Source organism: Tribolium castaneum, chromosome 4 (assembly GCF_031307605.1).
Source record: "Tribolium castaneum strain GA2 chromosome 4, icTriCast1.1, whole genome shotgun sequence".
In the NCBI taxonomy this organism is placed as follows: domain Eukaryota; kingdom Metazoa; phylum Arthropoda; class Insecta; order Coleoptera; family Tenebrionidae; genus Tribolium; species Tribolium castaneum.
The window spans coordinates 4,182,051-4,198,539 of NC_087397.1; the positions used below are offsets into that span (position 1 = coordinate 4,182,051).

The window sequence follows — 16,489 nt, forward strand, 5'->3', positions numbered from 1 at the left end:
AATTAAAATTTTGATAAATAAAATAAATAAAAATAATCAATAAAATAAATAAAATAGGTACGAATTTGTTTTTTAATTATAAAACAATTTGAAACACTATGGAATCAAATTACACACATGGGATTAAAATGTACGGACAATTTTTTGTCTTTACGAACAATTAGAAAAAATTAACATTGGATATATGCAGCCAATAATACACCAATTTTTTAATTTTAGTTTGACAGTCAAGTCTTTGACACTTGACATTGACAAGTATATTCTGACAGTCATCAAGAATCACAAGAATTTAAATTTGCAAAATCTTTTATTAAAATTAACTTGATTCAAAATGGTGTTTGGTGAAATTGTTGAGCCCTCAACTCGGGCCTTAATTGATGATGAATATGAAGAATATTCGGACTACATCAAGTAGCTCCAAGTAATTGAAAAGTGTGAACCAATTTGTTTTCGTAAATGATTTAAGGCCAGAATTAAAGTGGGAAGGAACATTTAAGGCGCCTCCAGACCTTGATACTTTGATTTTTGTCGAAGGAAGCAAAATACTGACACTCTTCAATGCCTTAATTTTGAAAGAGCAGGACCTTGTTTGTATGTTGAAAGTTGCAGGACTACAAATATTTAATGGAAAAAATGGCAAATATATCATTTCCTACTCTAAAAACGAAATAACAACTGGCGAAGTATGCAATTTTTAATTGAGACAATAGTTTACGAGTTAATTGTAGATCATTGAAGAACTTGTCTTATGGCTTAGAAAGGCGGCACATATTTATGGGTTAACATCGGAATCTGCAGCTTCTTATCAGAATTTACAAATGTCAGAAAAACCCGAAACTTTGATTAGAAAACTTTCCACAGAAATTAATTTGTTTCCGAATTATAAAAAGCTTGAGTCGCCAAATCTAGTGTCAGGGTTGGGTGCTGATATCTTGTCGTTCTGCATCCATACAGGGTTGAAGGCTACGCTATTTGTTGTTTACATGGACAGTTCACCCCTTGATTCAATTAATACTACCCCCATTATCCAGTTAATTAAGCTTCTGGATTTGGATGTGAACATGTCTTGTACAAATCTGAACCCCGTCCCCAGCAATTTATATTTATAATAAAATAAAAACACAACTTTACGAGTGATTCTTTATTCAATAAATAAAAATAGTACAATAAATTAATAATTACGTCCAGGTGTAAGTTTTATTGTCGCCACTATACTTCAGACACTCAACGTTTGTAACACAAACGTCCGCTTTGCAAAACTGCCCCAGAATTTTTCTGCTTAACCCACAGTCTGACAAATTTTCCTTATCAAAAATAAAATTTCTCTTCGCGTCTTGATCTTCGTTACTTAAAACTTTACTAAACGGCAGTGTGGACGCCACATTAACGAACGTAGCGCTCATACTGTGGTCGCTTTGATTAATTGAAAATAAATTATGAATTGTGCTCGGTAAAATTGGTCCCGAAATTTCGAGCGAGTGATAATAGGAATTGTCAACGTGGACTTTGCTTTCGCGCACTTTCAGTGCCCTCAACGTCGCTCCATTGAACGCCACAGGGGCCAAAAGCGTGGGGGGAATCCCCGCCAAAGGCCCGGTCAGACTTGTCGCACTTTTACAATTAATCAGGAAATTGTAAAGGGCGTGCACTTCCACTCCCTCGATTAAGACTAGACTCTGCTCACTGTTGTCCACCTCGCATTCAGCTTTGTGGACAATCTTAGCCTGGAAATAATAAATTTGAAATTAAGTTGGAATCATAATATAGTCATAATCTTATTGTCGAAGCAAAACAAAACGTTATCAATACATTTTCTAGAACAGATTATACATTGGACTTTTTTAAACAAAAAAATCAGAAAAATATAACAGGGGAGGGTTTGTTAGGTTCGTAGTATTTCCGCGTTTGTTTTTAACTTATTTATTTCGTGCCGAGTTTCCTCCTAATTTCAAAGTCAGTGGTCATTTTAATCAGAAGCTTACTTGCGTGTAATTAATTTGCTTGATGTCATCGGCGTTAATTCCCATACTTTGCAACCACTGCTCGTCTGGCGATTCCTCGTCTTCGGGGGATTCCCCGGTTGCAGAATCAAACGTTTCGTATCCCTGATCCGAGGTCCGTTTCTTCTTTAGCGGCATTTTAAATTCAATATCTTCCTGTCTGAGCATCTGACGGAATCCCCGAGTTGTGGGAGTAACTAACGCATGTATATCGCCCATTCCGCTAATTCCCGCCGCCCGAAACAACACAGTAAAGTTATTAGAACAGACGTAAAAGTACGGACACTGTTTTGTCCTAATTAACTGGAATAGGGACTTTAAACTGTCTTTCCAGGCCTCTTGTAAGGCGGTTTTCATTGCAACGCTCGTAACAATGCTCGAGTCAGACTCTGAGACCTTTCCAGAGGCTCGAGGAAAGAGAGTGAGCCATGGGAGAGACGGTTGTTGCCAGTAGAGACAACACTGGTGAAACTTTGAGTTTGGGGAGATATTTAAGTTTGTGTCAGTGTTTTGGTCCAAACAACGAACAAATCCTGTTGTCCCCGATGCTTCTTCACTGATTTTTAATTTCTGGCTCCAGGAAAATTGCTGTTCTGACCATAAACGTATCTTGGTTTTTAAAGTCCAGTCAATGGGAATATCGTTCTGGCCCTGTGCCTTCACAACCACCACTTCAGGCTCGATTTCTTTCTTTAAAATATTCTCGAATGAGGTCAAATTGCACGTCGTACTTGGAGTACTTTGATGCAAGAGCTTGAATAACGTCTGATCAGTTGACTCGTCAAGACTAGAGGGAACATCTTGCTTGCATTTTTTGCTTTCGCTGGTTTTCACAAACGGGTTTTTGCGTTTTTTGGCCGAAATGATGTCTTCTAAAGCTGCGTTTTTGTTGTCCTGGGCGTCGGAGAGCGATGTGTTGAGAGTGCCCCCCGCAATGCGCGCCTGAAGGGCCTTCTTCTTCATTTTCAATTTGTGCAATTTCATGACTTCGGACGGGTGGTGCCATTTTGGGGCCGGCTTTTTGGGGCTTTGAGGCATTGTCTCGAAGCCACAAATGGGAAGAATTAATTCAGACAACACAATTTATCAACGAAACATTGAAGCGTCACAACATAACCATATTTTATGGCCGCACTCAGCTGTCAATTTGACGTTGACGGTTGGCGCTATTTTAAATTTTGCGGGTTTGTTAATTTTTTTCTCAAATATGATTGTTCTAAACCCAAAATCGTCGTTAAAATTGTACGTTTCAGTCTCAAAAATGACCAAAATCGTCCTCAGATGGGTGTAACGTGGGTTGATTAATAAGACTCATCTTCAGATATATAACAAATGTTTTATTGTTTATAACAATTTCATGCCATATAAATAAAAGTATTAATATCATCGTCGTCCCTCCTCATGTACTTGTGTTCAATTAGCCACTCCAGCTGCTCTTTGATCAATTTTTTCGACGGAAGAAACATGTTTTTCAAAATGTCCACCAACTCAGTTTGTAACGAAGCATTTGATATTCGTTTCCGCATCTTCAAGATTTTTATTATGGCTTCTTGTGTCCTGAGAATTCGTAATTGTACAATGGATTGGTTATCTTCCATTTGGGACCTTTCAGTACTCAGCTGTAACCGCCCTATTAAATTCACCTGAAAAAGCGTTTTAAAAACAAGAAAATAAAATAATTGTCTCGATTACTTTTCCCCTTTTTTGCGGTTTGCCATTTTTAATGAGCGCAAAATCTTGATTCACCCAAAAAACTGTATGTTCAGTAAAGTCTTTAGGAGCGCTAACATTTGGCGAAAACAGCAGCAACTGTCTTTTCAATTTGGGGAATGCCACTAGGGACCATAACGTCCGCCTTAATTCGCCATCTGGCAATTCAGTCGCTAGACGTAAATTTTCGTATGTTATTCTATCGTGTGGTCGTTGATTCCATGCGAAAAGCACAGCCATTTGAAAGGTGGTCACGTCTAAATCGAATTTTCCGCCGTTGGTGGCAAATGTTATTGTTCCGTTGCTCATGTGATGGTACCTAGGGTCAATTTTTGAGTAAAAACGACATTATTCCGCTTTTTTTAAACAAGTCAAAAAAAAACATCAATAGCCCAAAATTTGTGTTATTTGACCCTTTTTTGAGAGTTTTAAGGCCAAAAACATTATTATTTAAAAGCAAGGAATAAATTAGAAATAACTTCAAAAGGGGGCCTTTGATGGGTTCATTCATACCATTGTAGCTTCCTTCCAGAGTGTTTCTTCTTGTAAAACTCCTCTACTTCCGGGATATAATCCTCCAGTTCCACTGGCAAGCTCACAGTGACGCGTTCTGAGCCCCGAGCCCAAGCACCAGCATTAAGAATTTTAATATTAATAGCATCGTGTCTTGCAGTTGAAGTTCTAAACTGGCCGTTTAGGTCTTCACTAACTTTAATATCTTGAAACATTCTAGCTAATTTATTTACGTAGTCGGCTGGCATTCCGACCTCTCGCAACCACTCAACCATATCTTCCTCCTTCTCACTATCAGCGCTAAAAATCGAATGAAACAATACAAAATTGTGTTTTTTCGCGGCAAAAATACCTCGCATCTAGGATAAGTCTTCTCGTTAAATGGGCCTTGTGGTAACGCATAAAAACATCTTTATTCGATACATATTTAAGAACTAGCAAAACGTCTTTAAGCCGCGATTCGATTTCCTCACTGGTCAATCGCTTGGACAGTGGCGTCCGTCTCAGCAACATATCGCAATAATTGGCTAACAACTCCGGACACTTACTTTCCGGCGCTACAACCTTCCCACCGGCATTTCTCCCCGTGTTCAACTCGAGCCTAAACACCGTCGTGTCATTAACCACGGCTTTGAACGCCTTGTCCCTCGCTGTTAAAAATCGGGGATCGTCCGAAAACGCATCATGCACCAATTTACTAAACCTCCGGAACAACTCCAACAATCTCTCAACGTACTTTTCCGAATCTTGCGTAATGATATCGGCAGCTGCCACCATATCGGCCAAACCGGCCTGGGTTATGTGGTTCTCCAGTTCGGTCAACATCGGCTGGACCCCTTCCGGGACCCGCTCTAACAACCTAAACATTAACTGGAGTCGGTCGGTTTCGCCGGCTTTGATCAGGGGCGCACATTCGGCCAAAAGCACCGACAGGTTATTGCTGACTAAAACTTTGACGCAACACTGGATCACGCCGTTGCTTCCAGCTTCGAGGTAACGTTGAGCTCGGGCTTCTTCCTCCCGCAGTTTGCTGTCCGCGTAGCGCATGTAAGCCTGGACGCCGTTTGTTTCCAAGTGTTCGGGGGCTTTAAGTCGGTAGAACATTTCGGTGCTTTGGATGTACGCCGCCTCGAAGTTTTCGCGGTAGATTTTCAAGCGGTCGTAGGTGCTCGAACAGAGGTTCACGTACGACTCACGAACTCCTGCAAAATATTCATTCCAAACAACAACGCAAAAAAAATCTAAATTTTATTCGAAATTTACTAATTGGTCTTTACTTTTTAAATGATGATATATGGAACGAGTTGTTATGTAAATTTAATACGGTGTTGGGATTTAAAATAAACCTACCTATTACTAACTGAGAGTCAAAGGCTTCCCCGTTCCTTTCCGCATGCACGAGCTTCATGGCGCTATCCTGCAGCCTGTGCTTAATATCTTTAAAAATACTTTCATTCCACGAATCGAGCATTAATTTCCTGACTATGCTCTCGTCTGTGGCCCCCTTTTTGGCGCTCCCGCTTTGCCCGCTGTTGGTCCCTGACCAAGTTTTTCCCTGTAACGACGTTTCCAGCTGCCTAAAAGGGGTGGGTAGGTAGTTACACTGCGTGAAGAATTTCCTCCATTCTGCAATGTAAGCTTTCAGCAGTGCTTCGTCTTGTCTTTGAGCCAGAACTCTAGCTTGAGCTTGTTTAATAAACTGCACTATATCTTCTTGTAAGTGATCGCGTAATTTAACTGGCCCTTTCTCGTCCCAAAGACAAACTAAGTGGACGTCGTAAAACAGTTCCTGCCATTCGGCTGGTGATACTGGTTCTTGTTTTAAGAGCTTCAGGACAATGGGGCGCATCAAGGGCCATTTGTCTTCGAATTTTAGTTGCCCCTTTTCCTGCAAAACACACTTCAGGGTTTTGTGCACGTAATGGAAGGTTACTGCAATCACCTTAAGCATTTTAGAGGTTACGATTGGCATTGAAACTTCTCAGCGTTGCTACTGATATGTTTTACATTTGTTTAACGTGTGAATTGTTTTAAATTGGTTAAAACTAATCTTAATGATTTATTTTAAGTAGTTTCAGCTTAACCTTAGCATATTTGTGCTTAGTCGCTGGGCTTGCTGACAATAAGAGGGGAGCGGTACCGCCAATTACTTAAATTGCGAGAGTCGAGGGGAAATTTTAAAACATCGGGGTAGTCACGCTATTAATTATCGATTCCAAACGAAATCTATAACCACTTCATTTTATTTTTAATTAATTTTACGGAAAAATTGAAAAAATGTCACTGTCAAACTGACATTTCCAAAACGTTTCACCAACATCGACAAGTCACACCATCAAAGACCCTAGTTTTTGACAGTCGAAGGGTTGAACTTGACAGTGCAGTGGGGCCCTAAGTTCGATTTCACTTCCAGCAACCAAAAAAACGCAATAATGGCCACAAATAAGCTCTCGATGCTTGTAAGTACAACTTGGTTCAACTTGTGATTACGTTGTCGGCACTCTATCACCCAAAATGTGATTACATAACCGCAGGTCCGCTCCTTCAGCACTAGCAATGTCGCAAGTCAGATGGTTAAGCCTCCGGTGCAGGTCTTTGGCATTGACGGACGTTACGCCACCGCCCTGTACTCGGCTGCCAGCAAGCAAAAAACCCTCGATTCTGTTGAAAAAGACCTCCTAAAGTTCCAGTCAGCTATCAAGTCTGACCCCAAATTGAGGGAATTTATCAAGAACCCCACAATTAAGCGCGGGCTGAAATCCGAGGCTTTGAAACAAATTGCCTCGAAAATATCGCTTAACGCGCAGACGTCCAATCTTTTGCAGACTCTTGCCGATAATGGGCGTCTGAAGAATTTGGATGGGGTTATCAACGCCTTTAAGGTCATGATGGCAGCCCATCGTGGAGAGGTAATGTTTTACGGTGTTTGTATGGTTCAATACTAATTTTTGCCCAATCAGTCATATTAAGAAAATTTGTTGTTCAGTCATTAAGTACATGCTAGAACTTTGCCTTTAGGTGACTTGTGAGGTCATCACAGCCAGAGACTTAGATGCTGCGCAAAAGTCTAAGTTGGAATCGGTCTTAAAATCGTTCGTGAAGTCAAGCGAGACCATTCAGTTGAGTACCAAAGTTGATCCCTCTATCATAGGAGGAATGATCGTCAGCATTGGTGATAAATACGTTGATATGAGCGTCGCTAGCAAAATCAAGAAGTACACAGAAGTCATTTCCACTCCTGTTTAAATTAATCATTACGGTTATAGAAGTTGCATAGTTCGCCAATAAAACGTCATAATTTCATTATTGTTTATATTATTTAAAATGGAACCTATAACACCAAACTCTAAATAAATATAAGCTACAGTAACCTGTGTGAAATGTATTAGAAAATAAAACTCCTGTAGAGGGATAGACTGGTGTCTAGTTGTTGGTGGGTTCAATAGTCTCCCCTCCGCGGATTTGCCCCCACCCTATGAGACGCCAATGCTTCTCCACACGTCTGCTGAGCGCAATCTTCTCGCCAATTTCGGTACAAACCGGGTTAGTTAAAGCAATCTTAACCAAATCAGCCTTCGTGGCAACGACACGTCCCCCAGTGCTTAAAGACCCTATATTGACTAGCAAGACTTCGCTCTTGGACAATTTCTGGACCTTTGCCCCCTTCTTGTCCCCTTCCGTGCGCACACCTAGCAGACGTTTCAGCAAGTAGTAGCTGACCTGCAATCCCGCTGATTACAAACAGTAGACCCACCATTAATAAATCACCTCCAACTCAATAAAAATACTCGGTAAGGCCCCAACTGCTCCCAAGACTTGTCCAACGAGACGGTCAGCCCGACACAAAGTCGGCTCGATCTTCGTCCCAACACCGATCAAACCTCCCGGAACGGCGAACTGTAGCTCGTTTTGCTCCGTGTAGAGGGAGACAATTCGGGAGAAAATTGGGCGGCAGGTCAGCTTGCCTTCAGAGTCTTTGCTCACCAAGCCGGGTCTTACTTCGATTTCTTGCCCGACTTTCAAGACCCCTCGTAAAATACTGCCTCCAGCGACGCCCCCTTTGAGATCGTTCACCTCACACCCCGGTTTATTCACATCAAACGATCGAATAACGATAAGACGGGGCTGTGAGGTGAAGTCTCTCACCGGAACGGGGATTTTCTTCGTAATGTATTCGCAAAGCACCTGGAAGGAAGCGTCAACTCTTGTGGTTGTTAGTTAAAATAGTTACTTCAATATTGTACTTCAGTTGGGCCGAGATCGGGATAATCGGCGCCCCCTCGGCCACAGTCCCTTGCACGAACTTGACGATTTGTTCGTGTTGCTCCTTGGCTTGTCCTTCCTTCACCAGGTCGATTTTATTTTGCAGGATGATAATATGCTTCAGTTTCATGATTTCTATGGCGGCTAAATGTTCGCTTGTTTGTGGCTGAGGGCACGACTCGTTGCCTAATAATTGAGAAAGTTTACTTTTGGACAAATTAGTGAAATTTTCTACCAGCAATGAGGAGAAGTGCAGCGTCCATAACTGCAGCTCCGTTAAGCATAGTGGCCATAAGAATGTCGTGACCGGGACAGTCGACGAAACTCACATGACGGATTAGCTGGAAGCGACCAGTGCAGGCAGGGCGTAAGCAAGGGAAACTATCGTCCTTGGAGGACGCCCCAGAGATGTAGCAAGTCGGTCGGGGGCACTTCGGGTTGTCGCATTTGTAAATTTTGGCGTTAGCGTAGCCTGGAATGTGAAAATATTTTGCTACACTTCTGTTTATGTTTTATTTAACCACTTTAAAGGGAACGCATCTGGGAAAAACAGGTAAGGTAGAAAAAAAGGCCACTGATTAATCAAAGTTTATTATAATACAATATGGTTAATTTTGTGTTTAGTATTTAGGAATAAATCTGCGTTTGAAATAAATATCCGTTTTTACTTCTATGAAATACTCAATTAGTCTATTTGCAAAAAAAACTTGAATCTTTGGCCAAATGCTACAGATTTTGACGACGTAATCATTAATCAATGCCAAAGTACTAGAGCTTTAAAGTTCATTTATTGATAAGTTCACAACAGATCATTCTAAATATTTTGTTTAGAATCTACCAAAAGTGAACTGACCACAAGATTATAAAGACTTCAGACCTGTGATCGTATTATTGCGACTAAATAACTAAAAAACATTACTCTTCGTTTGTTATCGATAAGCCAAACTGTCATCATTAAACTGATTAGACTCATTCTTAACACGATTACATTAATGCATCAGGAAATAATCGTTTGTTAAAATTACTTTTTTAACTAAAATTGAATTTATGATTATTGTGCAAACTGAGGAAAAATGTGCTGTAATTAAATATTACTTGTCGAAACTTATTATCTGACTCTTCAGCCTGATTAATTTTGATAATTAGCGTTTCCATACGAGTTAAAAATGTCTACGTAATTATTTAAAGCTGCATGTCTCATTAATAATGAGTAATGAGTAATGATATATTCATATCATTTTTAAATTATTATTCTTCTTGAAAATTTCTCCGAAATTTCTCAAATAAAATATTCAAATATATCGATTTAATTTTCAATTAAGTACAGTTCTAGACATTAATAAAACAACAAAACAATTACAGAATAAACGATTGATAGTAAAATGTTTGTTAGTGTGATTGTAATTATTTTTTAAATAAGGGGACTAGTTTTTTTTAAGTCAGGCGACACTAAAAATTCGTTAACTTCCTTTTATTGACAAAAGACAATCTTATAAAAGAATACTTCACAAAATAAATTACATTAATTTTTCAAAGCTATCAAAATTGTATTGTTTGTTCCTTACGACAAAGAATATTCCTTATACTAAAACGAGTGCAAGACATTTAGTACTTCCATTCTTCCAACAGTTAAACACAATTAAACAATCTAACTTGAATAACAATTTGTTCTTTCGGGCCTTAACTAATTTAACCAAACAAATAACGACGACACGAATCCGCAGCGCACTTGCAGATCGACGTTCCTGGCAACAACTTGCCATTCATAATTTCATTTTTTTCGGGCGTTTGCAATTTCGGTCTGGACTTTTCGGGCGTGTTCATCGGGGACCCCATATTATTCGACATATAATCAAACGTCAACTCTTCGCCTTTCTCGATCTCTCTTAGCGAAAACAGCGCCAATCGGGGCAAGTTCGGGTCGGAGCAATTGATCCAAACGGCCCAAACTGCCAAGTTGGGCTCGCACGAATGGTTGATAAAATGTGAGACGTTCCCGTAACGGGCTGCGTCGACCGTGTACGGATTATCCCTCGAATTGTAATCCAAATCGAAGAGATAGGTCAAGCCTTTGGCGTCGTAGGTGCGTCCCCGTCTCTCGGCCTCCTCGTGCGTTATCACCTCGCCCACGTACTCGCAGATAAACTCCCCGTAGTGTATCTTCCGCAGGGCTTTCACGCCCCAGCCGCAGCCGTTGCTCGTCCGGAAAATGCACAGGGGGACTTTCCGGCCCTTTTGCACGACGCGGTTGCGGCAGTCGGGGCCGCATTTGCACAAATCGTTGCATTCGTAGATTGCCATTCCTGGGATTATGTTGATCTTGTCGCGTTTGCGGTAGGTGAAGCTGTTGGGGTCTTGGCGGCCGCAGCACTGCTTTTTCCGCGGGCCGCACTCGTCGCAGTCGCAACCGCTTGCGGGCTTGTAGGGGATTGTGACGTCGTTGCCCGCTTTGTACTCGTTTATGTAGATGAAATGACGAGGTGGTTCCTCCAAATCGACGTTGTTCTCCACTGTGATGATCACGCCGTCCTTTGACTTGGTGTTGATGTAGTTTTGCCACTTTGCGAGTCTGTGGAGTTGGCGTTCGCGTTTTAATACGAGTTGGTAAAGAAGTATCGCCTGTTTGCCCTCTTCGAGTTTCTCGATTTGGCGTTCTTCCGGTGGTGTTGCCACAAGTCTTAGGATTTTCTGCTGCAGTTCGAGTTTGTTGGGGAGGTTTTTTAGGTCGAATAATTTTAAAAGAGTTCGTTTGGTGTTTTTCTCTACGTTGAGTTTTTCGGATAAGGCGTCCAGTACTTGTTTCCCAACGTTGGCGGCGAAAAAATTCATAAGAATCTTTGGGCAGTGTTCTAAGTGTTCTAAAGGCTCCCATGAGTTATGGCTCTCGCTATAATTTTCCCATTTGACTAAAAACATCTGTTTGTCGCCGGAAACTTTGTGATCTAGGATTTTTTCCACGACGAATTCCGTGGCGTATGTTGGAATCGGTTTTTCCTTTTTTTTGACCGACAGTTTTCGTTTTGCTCCTCTTCTTTGTGGAGGGATTCCATTGTGGTTTGTAACAGCACTCAAGTCCACTTGCATGTGTCGAAGGTGTTTCGGCCAAGTGACTTTACCGTTCGCATCGAACTGGAGCCTCTCTATAAACCGATATAAACGACTTCAAAACCATAAATTAATCAGAGAATTATTTATTACATCAATAATTAAATACTACTGTTTATAAAGATACTATCAGTTCGATGTAACGTCTGGAACGTGCGGAGACGATGCACTAGCACCACAAGTTTTATCTGCGCATACACTCACTTCACAGAAACTATAATTCTTATTGATTTATTTACTAATTAAAAATTAACGCAAAACCCGAGACGTTCAACTTAACATCCGACCAACAAAAAATTAAACGAAAATGAGATGGAACCATCCAAGCAAAATCGCCTAAATCTAACAACTGTAAAAAAGTATTCTTCAGTTTAAAAAAATAGCTTTCTGGCTTCATACACACACTAAAATTGCGGTAAAGATTACGTTAACAGTGTTTCACTAAACAGATATTTTTATTTCATAATTAAATGTAAAGTTCTTTCTTTTTTCATCCTTAATACCATCTCAGTATCTTTCTAAAATAAATACATTTAAATTTAATTTAATAATTTTGAAGATTCAATAAGCGTTTGTAAAAGAGTTTGAGATAAAAGTAAGAAAATATCTGATCCTTTTAAAATTAGAAGCATAGACGATATTCTAACAAGAAAAACTCTGGTGATCCACCTCGATTATCACCAGTGTGTTATATTTTTAGGGCCGATTTATAGAAAGCTCTGTTAAAATTTAATTCGTTGTTAAAAGTTAATCACTGGATTAACGTTTTAAAATTGGATTTAACGCACACACGATAAACATTTTTCGAATTAAAATGATTTTATAAATCACTTTTTATTTTATTTTCTTAAACACAAAAGGTTCAATTAGTAGTTTTGATGGCTGTTACTTTTTATTGGGACTCTTTATTCAGTTCAAAAAGCGATTAGTAAAAATTTGTTTTTAGCTTAAACAGCGATTTAGGCGATGTTACATGTAATGGCTTAAATTTCCATCTTCAAAGCAAAGTTAAAAAAACTTGTGTGCGTATGTGCCCATAATCATTTTGTTAAAAAAGCAAGTGTTGGCCTATTAGGCGGAGACCGAGGCCTTGGTTCAGCGTCCACAACCACACGCAACCCCAACTTACCGAGCTTAATTGTAATGTTTCTCTCCAGCTCATTCTTAAACCTTACAGTTTGGACGCCTGAAATGGCTTTAACTACTGTGGACTTCCCGTGGGCTACATGTCCAATTGTCCCGATGTTAATGGTCGCTTGTCGACTTATAACCTCGGGTGATAGGGCCGTTAGTTTCGTAACATCCTGAAACAACGGGTTTTTTAAAGCACCAGATGTGGCACCTGGTGTGCGGGTTGAGGTTATGTTAGGAAAGCACCGATTTTGGGGGAAACCATTTTTTGTAATTTTTTTACTGGCACAAGGAGAGACTACAAACACGTACCAATTTTAATAAATCCTGTTTGTGTAAGTTAGGTTGACCTGTTGTCACGCCTGTACCTTCAACGGTCGCCATTTTTAGCCGGGAATCCAAACTGAAAGAGCGGGAACGTGAAAAGTTACTAAAACTGGGCGGGCCTTGGCAAGTGTTGCCACCACGTTTGTTTGATTTTTGGTTGCTAAATCTCCTAACCTGAAAATTATTCTGTTCGAGATAATGTATTAATGTTAAAACAGCAAAATGATCACCTTAAACGAGGTTTTTGTGAAATATGCTATCCTGTTTTTCCTGTGGTCGGAGTACTTGTGGGAACTGTACTTATCAATAAGACAGGTGATGCACTGATAACACATATGTTTTATTCAACTGTGTTGTTCTGCAGCACAAGAAAGGCCATGCGACTACGGAGGTCCCCCCAGAACTGCGAAACACAATGACCAAGGAGACCTTCAGCAAGGCCAGGCTATACATGTTGGCAAAAAGCAAGTTCGGTATGGTTAAAGACACTTTTTCTGTGATTGAATCAACCGTAATCATCTATTTCGGTATTTTACCGAAAATCTGGGATTATGCCCAGTCCTTGAACCCTTACGGTGGCGAAGTCCTAACTAGTTGTCTTTGGTTGTTCATCCTCACCACAATTTTAACAATAGTCGACTTGCCTTTAACAATTTACAACACCTTCGTTCTTGAGGAAAACTTCGGTTTTAATAAGCAAACCAGCGGATTTTTCATTTGGGACAAAATCAAGGCTTACATCCTCAGTCAAGTGTTCACAATGATGATTTCTTCCGTCATTGTGGTCACTATTCAAAGCGGTGGCGCGTATTTCTTTGTCTGGCTTTGGATCGTTGTTTGCCTGATTTGCTTCATCATGTACGCAATTTACCCCTCATTTATTGCTCCACTGTTCGACAAATACACACCCCTTCCCGAGGGCGAATTGAGGACACAGATTGAAAGTTTAGCCTCACAGTTAAAATTCCCTCTAACCCAACTGTACGTAGTTGAAGGCTCAAAACGTTCGAGCCACAGTAATGCGTACTTTTACGGACTTTTCAATTCAAAACGTATCGTATTGTTTGATACCCTTCTGGCGAAAGACGATGGAACAGGTTGTAAAAACGATGAAATTCTAGCCGTCCTGTCGCATGAATTGGGCCACTGGCATTATAATCACATTGTGAAGAATTTCCTAGCGTTGCAGATCAATTTGTTTTTATTGTTTGCCGGCTTTTCGTACCTATTTAAATACCCAGCCATTTATAAGGCGATCGGTTTTTATAAAAGCCAGCCAGTTTTAGTGGGGCTGTACATTGTTGTACAGTACGTTATGTTGCCTTACAATGCCTGTTTGAGTTTCCTCCTCACTTGTCTTTCGCGAAGATTCGAATTCCAAGCCGATTCGTTCGCGATTAAGTTGGGCAAAGGCAGCTATCTCATTAACGCGCTAGTTCAGCTAAATAAGGATAATTTAGGGTTCCCAATTTACGATTATCTTTACTCGTCATGGCACCACTCGCACCCTCCGCTACTTGAGAGAATAGACGTTATTAAAACCGCACTGCAGAAGAAGGACTAACTGATTGTAACCAAAGTGTAGCCAGTTGTTTTATAAAATAAACACAGCTTAAAAACAAACCTTCCTTTATTTATAGAACAATAATATAATTTTTGTGTCACTAAATAGCGTTTTAACAATTTAGAATAAATCCAATGGAATGGAAATGAAGAGATTGAAGTTGAAGATCATTTCTTCCGATACGCTCCATCATTGTGCCGACAAGGTCGCGTGATATTAACAATTGTTCCCGTTCCGAATAGAATATATGAAAAGATAACATTAAATAAAATATATAGAAATGGAAACAATTCGCCTAATCTAGCGTGTTCTTGCTCAAATCAAAATGAACCTAGCTACATAGCAGATTGAGATGGGCCTGGACTTGTGAAAATAATTTTCAGCGATATTATAAAAGTTTTCCCGAAGGTCTGGAGGCCCACGCGGGACCCAGCGCAATCTGTACAAAATACAGATAGTACAAGATTTTTCACTAACCGAATGTTCTATGGCAACAACCATTCTACCATCTACAAACATATATGTCACATCTCTTATTTGATTTTGTGAGATTATAGGTACATTTGGCATTATCATTATTAAATGGAGAAGTAGGAAGACATGAAATAATTTACAAAAGGTAAGAAGCACACAGTCAAATTAACGTCAGCACTTGCCGTTCAGTCTAATCAAAAATAAAAATTTACCGAGCGACACGTCCTGACGCCGATTTGAAACGATTTAAACAAACTGAAGAATGAAAAAGACAAGGAAACGTACAGCTTATTGTCTTCCAAATACCTAACATTTTTAACAGGTGAAAGAAACAATTTCGGTAGGTATACATATTTACATTGACTACTTGCGCCTAACTATGTATATACAAGTGTTTAATAAATCCAAAGAACAATTGCAACGAGATAACTGACTAGGAAAATCAAATATAAACGTACAAAAATCAACGAAAGCAAACAATTGTAGTCTTCAAGTCTATTCTACGGTCTGAATATATATGACTTAGATTTATTCAAAGGGGGCTCAACCACCAGGAAACGCAGCGGTTTCACAAATGAAAAAATTGAAACGCTTATTCTAACACCTAAATAGCCCTCCAAAAATATGTTTGTCTACGTTTCCACTACGATAGATATGTGACTTGTTTCTATGAACCTCAAATAACTGGCTTTGTAATTTGGAACAGGAGAAAAGTGCTGCGAAACCGGCGCATTTCCGGCAGCCCAGCCCTTTTAAAACGTTCTTAAAATATAATAAAGTAGCAAAGGTACAAATTTGCTACACTTCATTAAAAATCTACAATAACACATTTCCAAGTTACATACAATGTAATGAATTATCCTGGGTGCGAAAACCATGTGCTCTTTTAAACAGTATTGAATGATAATACAAGTTAAATCTATCCTCAGGCAGAATAGAATATCACAATTCGCGTTAAGTTTAAGAATTTATAGCACGACTCGCGCCAGCCAGTGGCAATCAACCAAAGACCCGTTAAAAATGCACCTCCTTCACACCCTTTGATCAATTGCCACTTGCCGCCGCGTCTATTGACTATAGGACTAGTCTAGAACGGAAAACTGTACAAGAAACATGTAAACACTTCACAATTGGTACCATTTCTTGTCTTTGTACTTGAGCATGAGATCGTGGGCCGACGCCTGGAAGTTCTCCGCTTCGCTGCGCATTTTCTCGGCTCGGTCCTCAAGCTGGCTCAGTTTCTCGCCTCGTTCGATCATCAGTTTGTGGGCCCGGTTGACTTCGCCCGTTGCACTTGTCACACGAGTGCCCATCTCTTGCAGGCTCCCCGGGATGTGCTTCGCGATGGACTTGTTCGCCTTGCCGCTTGATTCTCCGACTGATTTTGTTGTGATTTTTTATC

The 16,489-nt window shown here is 40.1% G+C and overlaps 7 protein-coding genes across 9 annotated transcripts in view; 3 read left to right on the forward strand and 4 right to left on the reverse strand.

The window, feature by feature from the left end:
• Positions 1 to 235: 235 nt before the first annotated feature.
• On the forward strand, positions 236 to 1,187 carry PSMG1 (Proteasome assembly chaperone 1). Its single transcript, XM_008203297.3, has 3 exons — positions 236 to 411; positions 467 to 683; positions 729 to 1,187. Exons 1-3 carry the CDS (start codon positions 332 to 334, stop codon positions 1,107 to 1,109), a joined length of 678 nt encoding a protein of 225 aa, XP_008201519.1. The 5' UTR covers positions 236 to 331; the 3' UTR covers positions 1,110 to 1,187.
• hd (humpty dumpty) lies at positions 1,127 to 3,169 on the reverse strand. The gene is made up of 2 exons (XM_963785.5): positions 1,983 to 3,169; positions 1,127 to 1,724 (listed from the first exon to the last, which is right to left on the reverse strand). The coding sequence occupies exons 1-2, from the start codon at positions 3,036 to 3,038 to the stop codon at positions 1,179 to 1,181; spliced, it is 1,602 nt and encodes a 533-aa protein (XP_968878.1). The 5' UTR covers positions 3,039 to 3,169; the 3' UTR covers positions 1,127 to 1,178.
• A 147-nt stretch (positions 3,170 to 3,316) lies between these two features.
• Cul5 (Cullin 5) lies at positions 3,317 to 6,383 on the reverse strand. Its single transcript, XM_963713.5, has 6 exons — positions 6,166 to 6,383; positions 5,574 to 6,111; positions 4,576 to 5,425; positions 4,224 to 4,523; positions 3,693 to 4,029; positions 3,317 to 3,643 (listed from the first exon to the last, which is right to left on the reverse strand). The coding sequence occupies exons 1-6, from the start codon at positions 6,193 to 6,195 to the stop codon at positions 3,356 to 3,358; spliced, it is 2,343 nt and encodes a 780-aa protein (XP_968806.3). The 5' UTR covers positions 6,196 to 6,383; the 3' UTR covers positions 3,317 to 3,355.
• Positions 6,384 to 6,542: 159 nt separating this feature from the next.
• On the forward strand, positions 6,543 to 7,526 carry ATPsynO (ATP synthase, oligomycin sensitivity conferring protein). Its single transcript, XM_963640.4, has 3 exons — positions 6,543 to 6,682; positions 6,758 to 7,132; positions 7,242 to 7,526. Exons 1-3 carry the CDS (start codon positions 6,656 to 6,658, stop codon positions 7,467 to 7,469), a joined length of 630 nt encoding a protein of 209 aa, XP_968733.1. The 5' UTR covers positions 6,543 to 6,655; the 3' UTR covers positions 7,470 to 7,526.
• LOC656650 (eukaryotic translation initiation factor 2 subunit 3, X-linked) lies at positions 7,522 to 13,223 on the reverse strand. Of its 2 annotated transcripts, XM_015984675.2 has the most exons (6): positions 13,035 to 13,223; positions 12,721 to 12,895; positions 8,722 to 8,958; positions 8,455 to 8,672; positions 7,992 to 8,408; positions 7,522 to 7,943 (listed from the first exon to the last, which is right to left on the reverse strand). In XM_015984675.2, the coding sequence occupies exons 1-6, from the start codon at positions 13,104 to 13,106 to the stop codon at positions 7,647 to 7,649; spliced, it is 1,416 nt and encodes a 471-aa protein (XP_015840161.1). In that variant the 5' UTR covers positions 13,107 to 13,223; the 3' UTR covers positions 7,522 to 7,646. The 2 variants fall into 2 exon arrangements, with proteins under 2 accessions (XP_015840161.1, XP_015840156.1); XM_015984670.2 differs by lacking the exons at positions 7,522 to 7,943; positions 7,992 to 8,408; positions 8,455 to 8,672; positions 8,722 to 8,958 and adding an exon at positions 9,943 to 11,626 and having other exon boundaries at positions 13,035 to 13,169.
• LOC657083 (CAAX prenyl protease 1 homolog) lies at positions 13,224 to 14,672 on the forward strand. The gene is made up of 2 exons (XM_963563.4): positions 13,224 to 13,364; positions 13,414 to 14,672. The coding sequence occupies exons 1-2, from the start codon at positions 13,272 to 13,274 to the stop codon at positions 14,611 to 14,613; spliced, it is 1,293 nt and encodes a 430-aa protein (XP_968656.1). The 5' UTR covers positions 13,224 to 13,271; the 3' UTR covers positions 14,614 to 14,672.
• The window catches only part of Tomosyn (tomosyn), a 67,080-nt gene continuing 65,252 nt past the window's right edge, over positions 14,662 to 16,489 (reverse strand). For both annotated transcript variants that reach the window (XM_064356042.1, XM_064356041.1), the window contains one exon: positions 14,662 to 16,465. In XM_064356042.1, the coding sequence (XP_064212112.1) occupies positions 16,212 to 16,465 (254 nt within the window). In that variant the 3' untranslated portion in view covers positions 14,662 to 16,211. The remainder of the gene's footprint in view (positions 16,466 to 16,489) is intronic.

Bases quoted from the DNA above. Each gene is read 5' to 3' on its own strand.
- PSMG1 (XM_008203297.3), top strand. From the start codon at position 332: ATGGTGTTTGGTGAAATTGTTGAGCCCTCAACTCGGGCCTTAATTGAT. The intron at 412-466 runs GTAGCTCCAAGT...AAATGATTTAAG, and splicing joins GAATATTCGGACTACATCAA to GCCAGAATTAAAGTGGGAAG. The intron at 684-728 runs GTATGCAATTTT...AGTTAATTGTAG, and splicing joins ACGAAATAACAACTGGCGAA to ATCATTGAAGAACTTGTCTT.
- hd (XM_963785.5), bottom strand. From the start codon at position 3,038: ATGCCTCAAAGCCCCAAAAAGCCGGCCCCAAAATGGCACCACCCGTCC. The intron at 1,725-1,982 runs GTAAGCTTCTGA...TATTATTTCCAG, and splicing joins AGCAAATTAATTACACGCAA to GCTAAGATTGTCCACAAAGC.
- Cul5 (XM_963713.5), bottom strand. From the start codon at position 6,195: ATGCCAATCGTAACCTCTAAAATGCTTAAG. The intron at 4,524-4,575 runs GTATTTTTGCCG...TTCGATTTTTAG, and splicing joins AGACTTATCCTAGATGCGAG to CGCTGATAGTGAGAAGGAGG. The intron at 3,644-3,692 runs GTAATCGAGACA...ACGCTTTTTCAG, and splicing joins AACCGCAAAAAAGGGGAAAA to GTGAATTTAATAGGGCGGTT.
- ATPsynO (XM_963640.4), top strand. From the start codon at position 6,656: ATGGCCACAAATAAGCTCTCGATGCTT. The intron at 6,683-6,757 runs GTAAGTACAACT...ACATAACCGCAG, and splicing joins CAAATAAGCTCTCGATGCTT to GTCCGCTCCTTCAGCACTAG. The intron at 7,133-7,241 runs GTAATGTTTTAC...CTTTGCCTTTAG, and splicing joins TGGCAGCCCATCGTGGAGAG to GTGACTTGTGAGGTCATCAC.
- LOC656650 (XM_015984670.2), bottom strand. From the start codon at position 13,106: ATGGCGACCGTTGAAGGTACAGGCGTGACAACAGGTCAACCTAACTTA. The intron at 12,896-13,034 runs GTACGTGTTTGT...CCGTTGTTTCAG, and splicing joins AACAGGATTTATTAAAATTG to GATGTTACGAAACTAACGGC. The intron at 11,627-12,720 runs GTAAGTTGGGGT...ATCGGTTTATAG, and splicing joins AAACATTACAATTAAGCTCG to AGAGGCTCCAGTTCGATGCG.
- LOC657083 (XM_963563.4), top strand. From the start codon at position 13,272: ATGATCACCTTAAACGAGGTTTTTGTGAAATATGCTATCCTGTTTTTC. The intron at 13,365-13,413 runs GTGATGCACTGA...GTTGTTCTGCAG, and splicing joins TGTACTTATCAATAAGACAG to CACAAGAAAGGCCATGCGAC.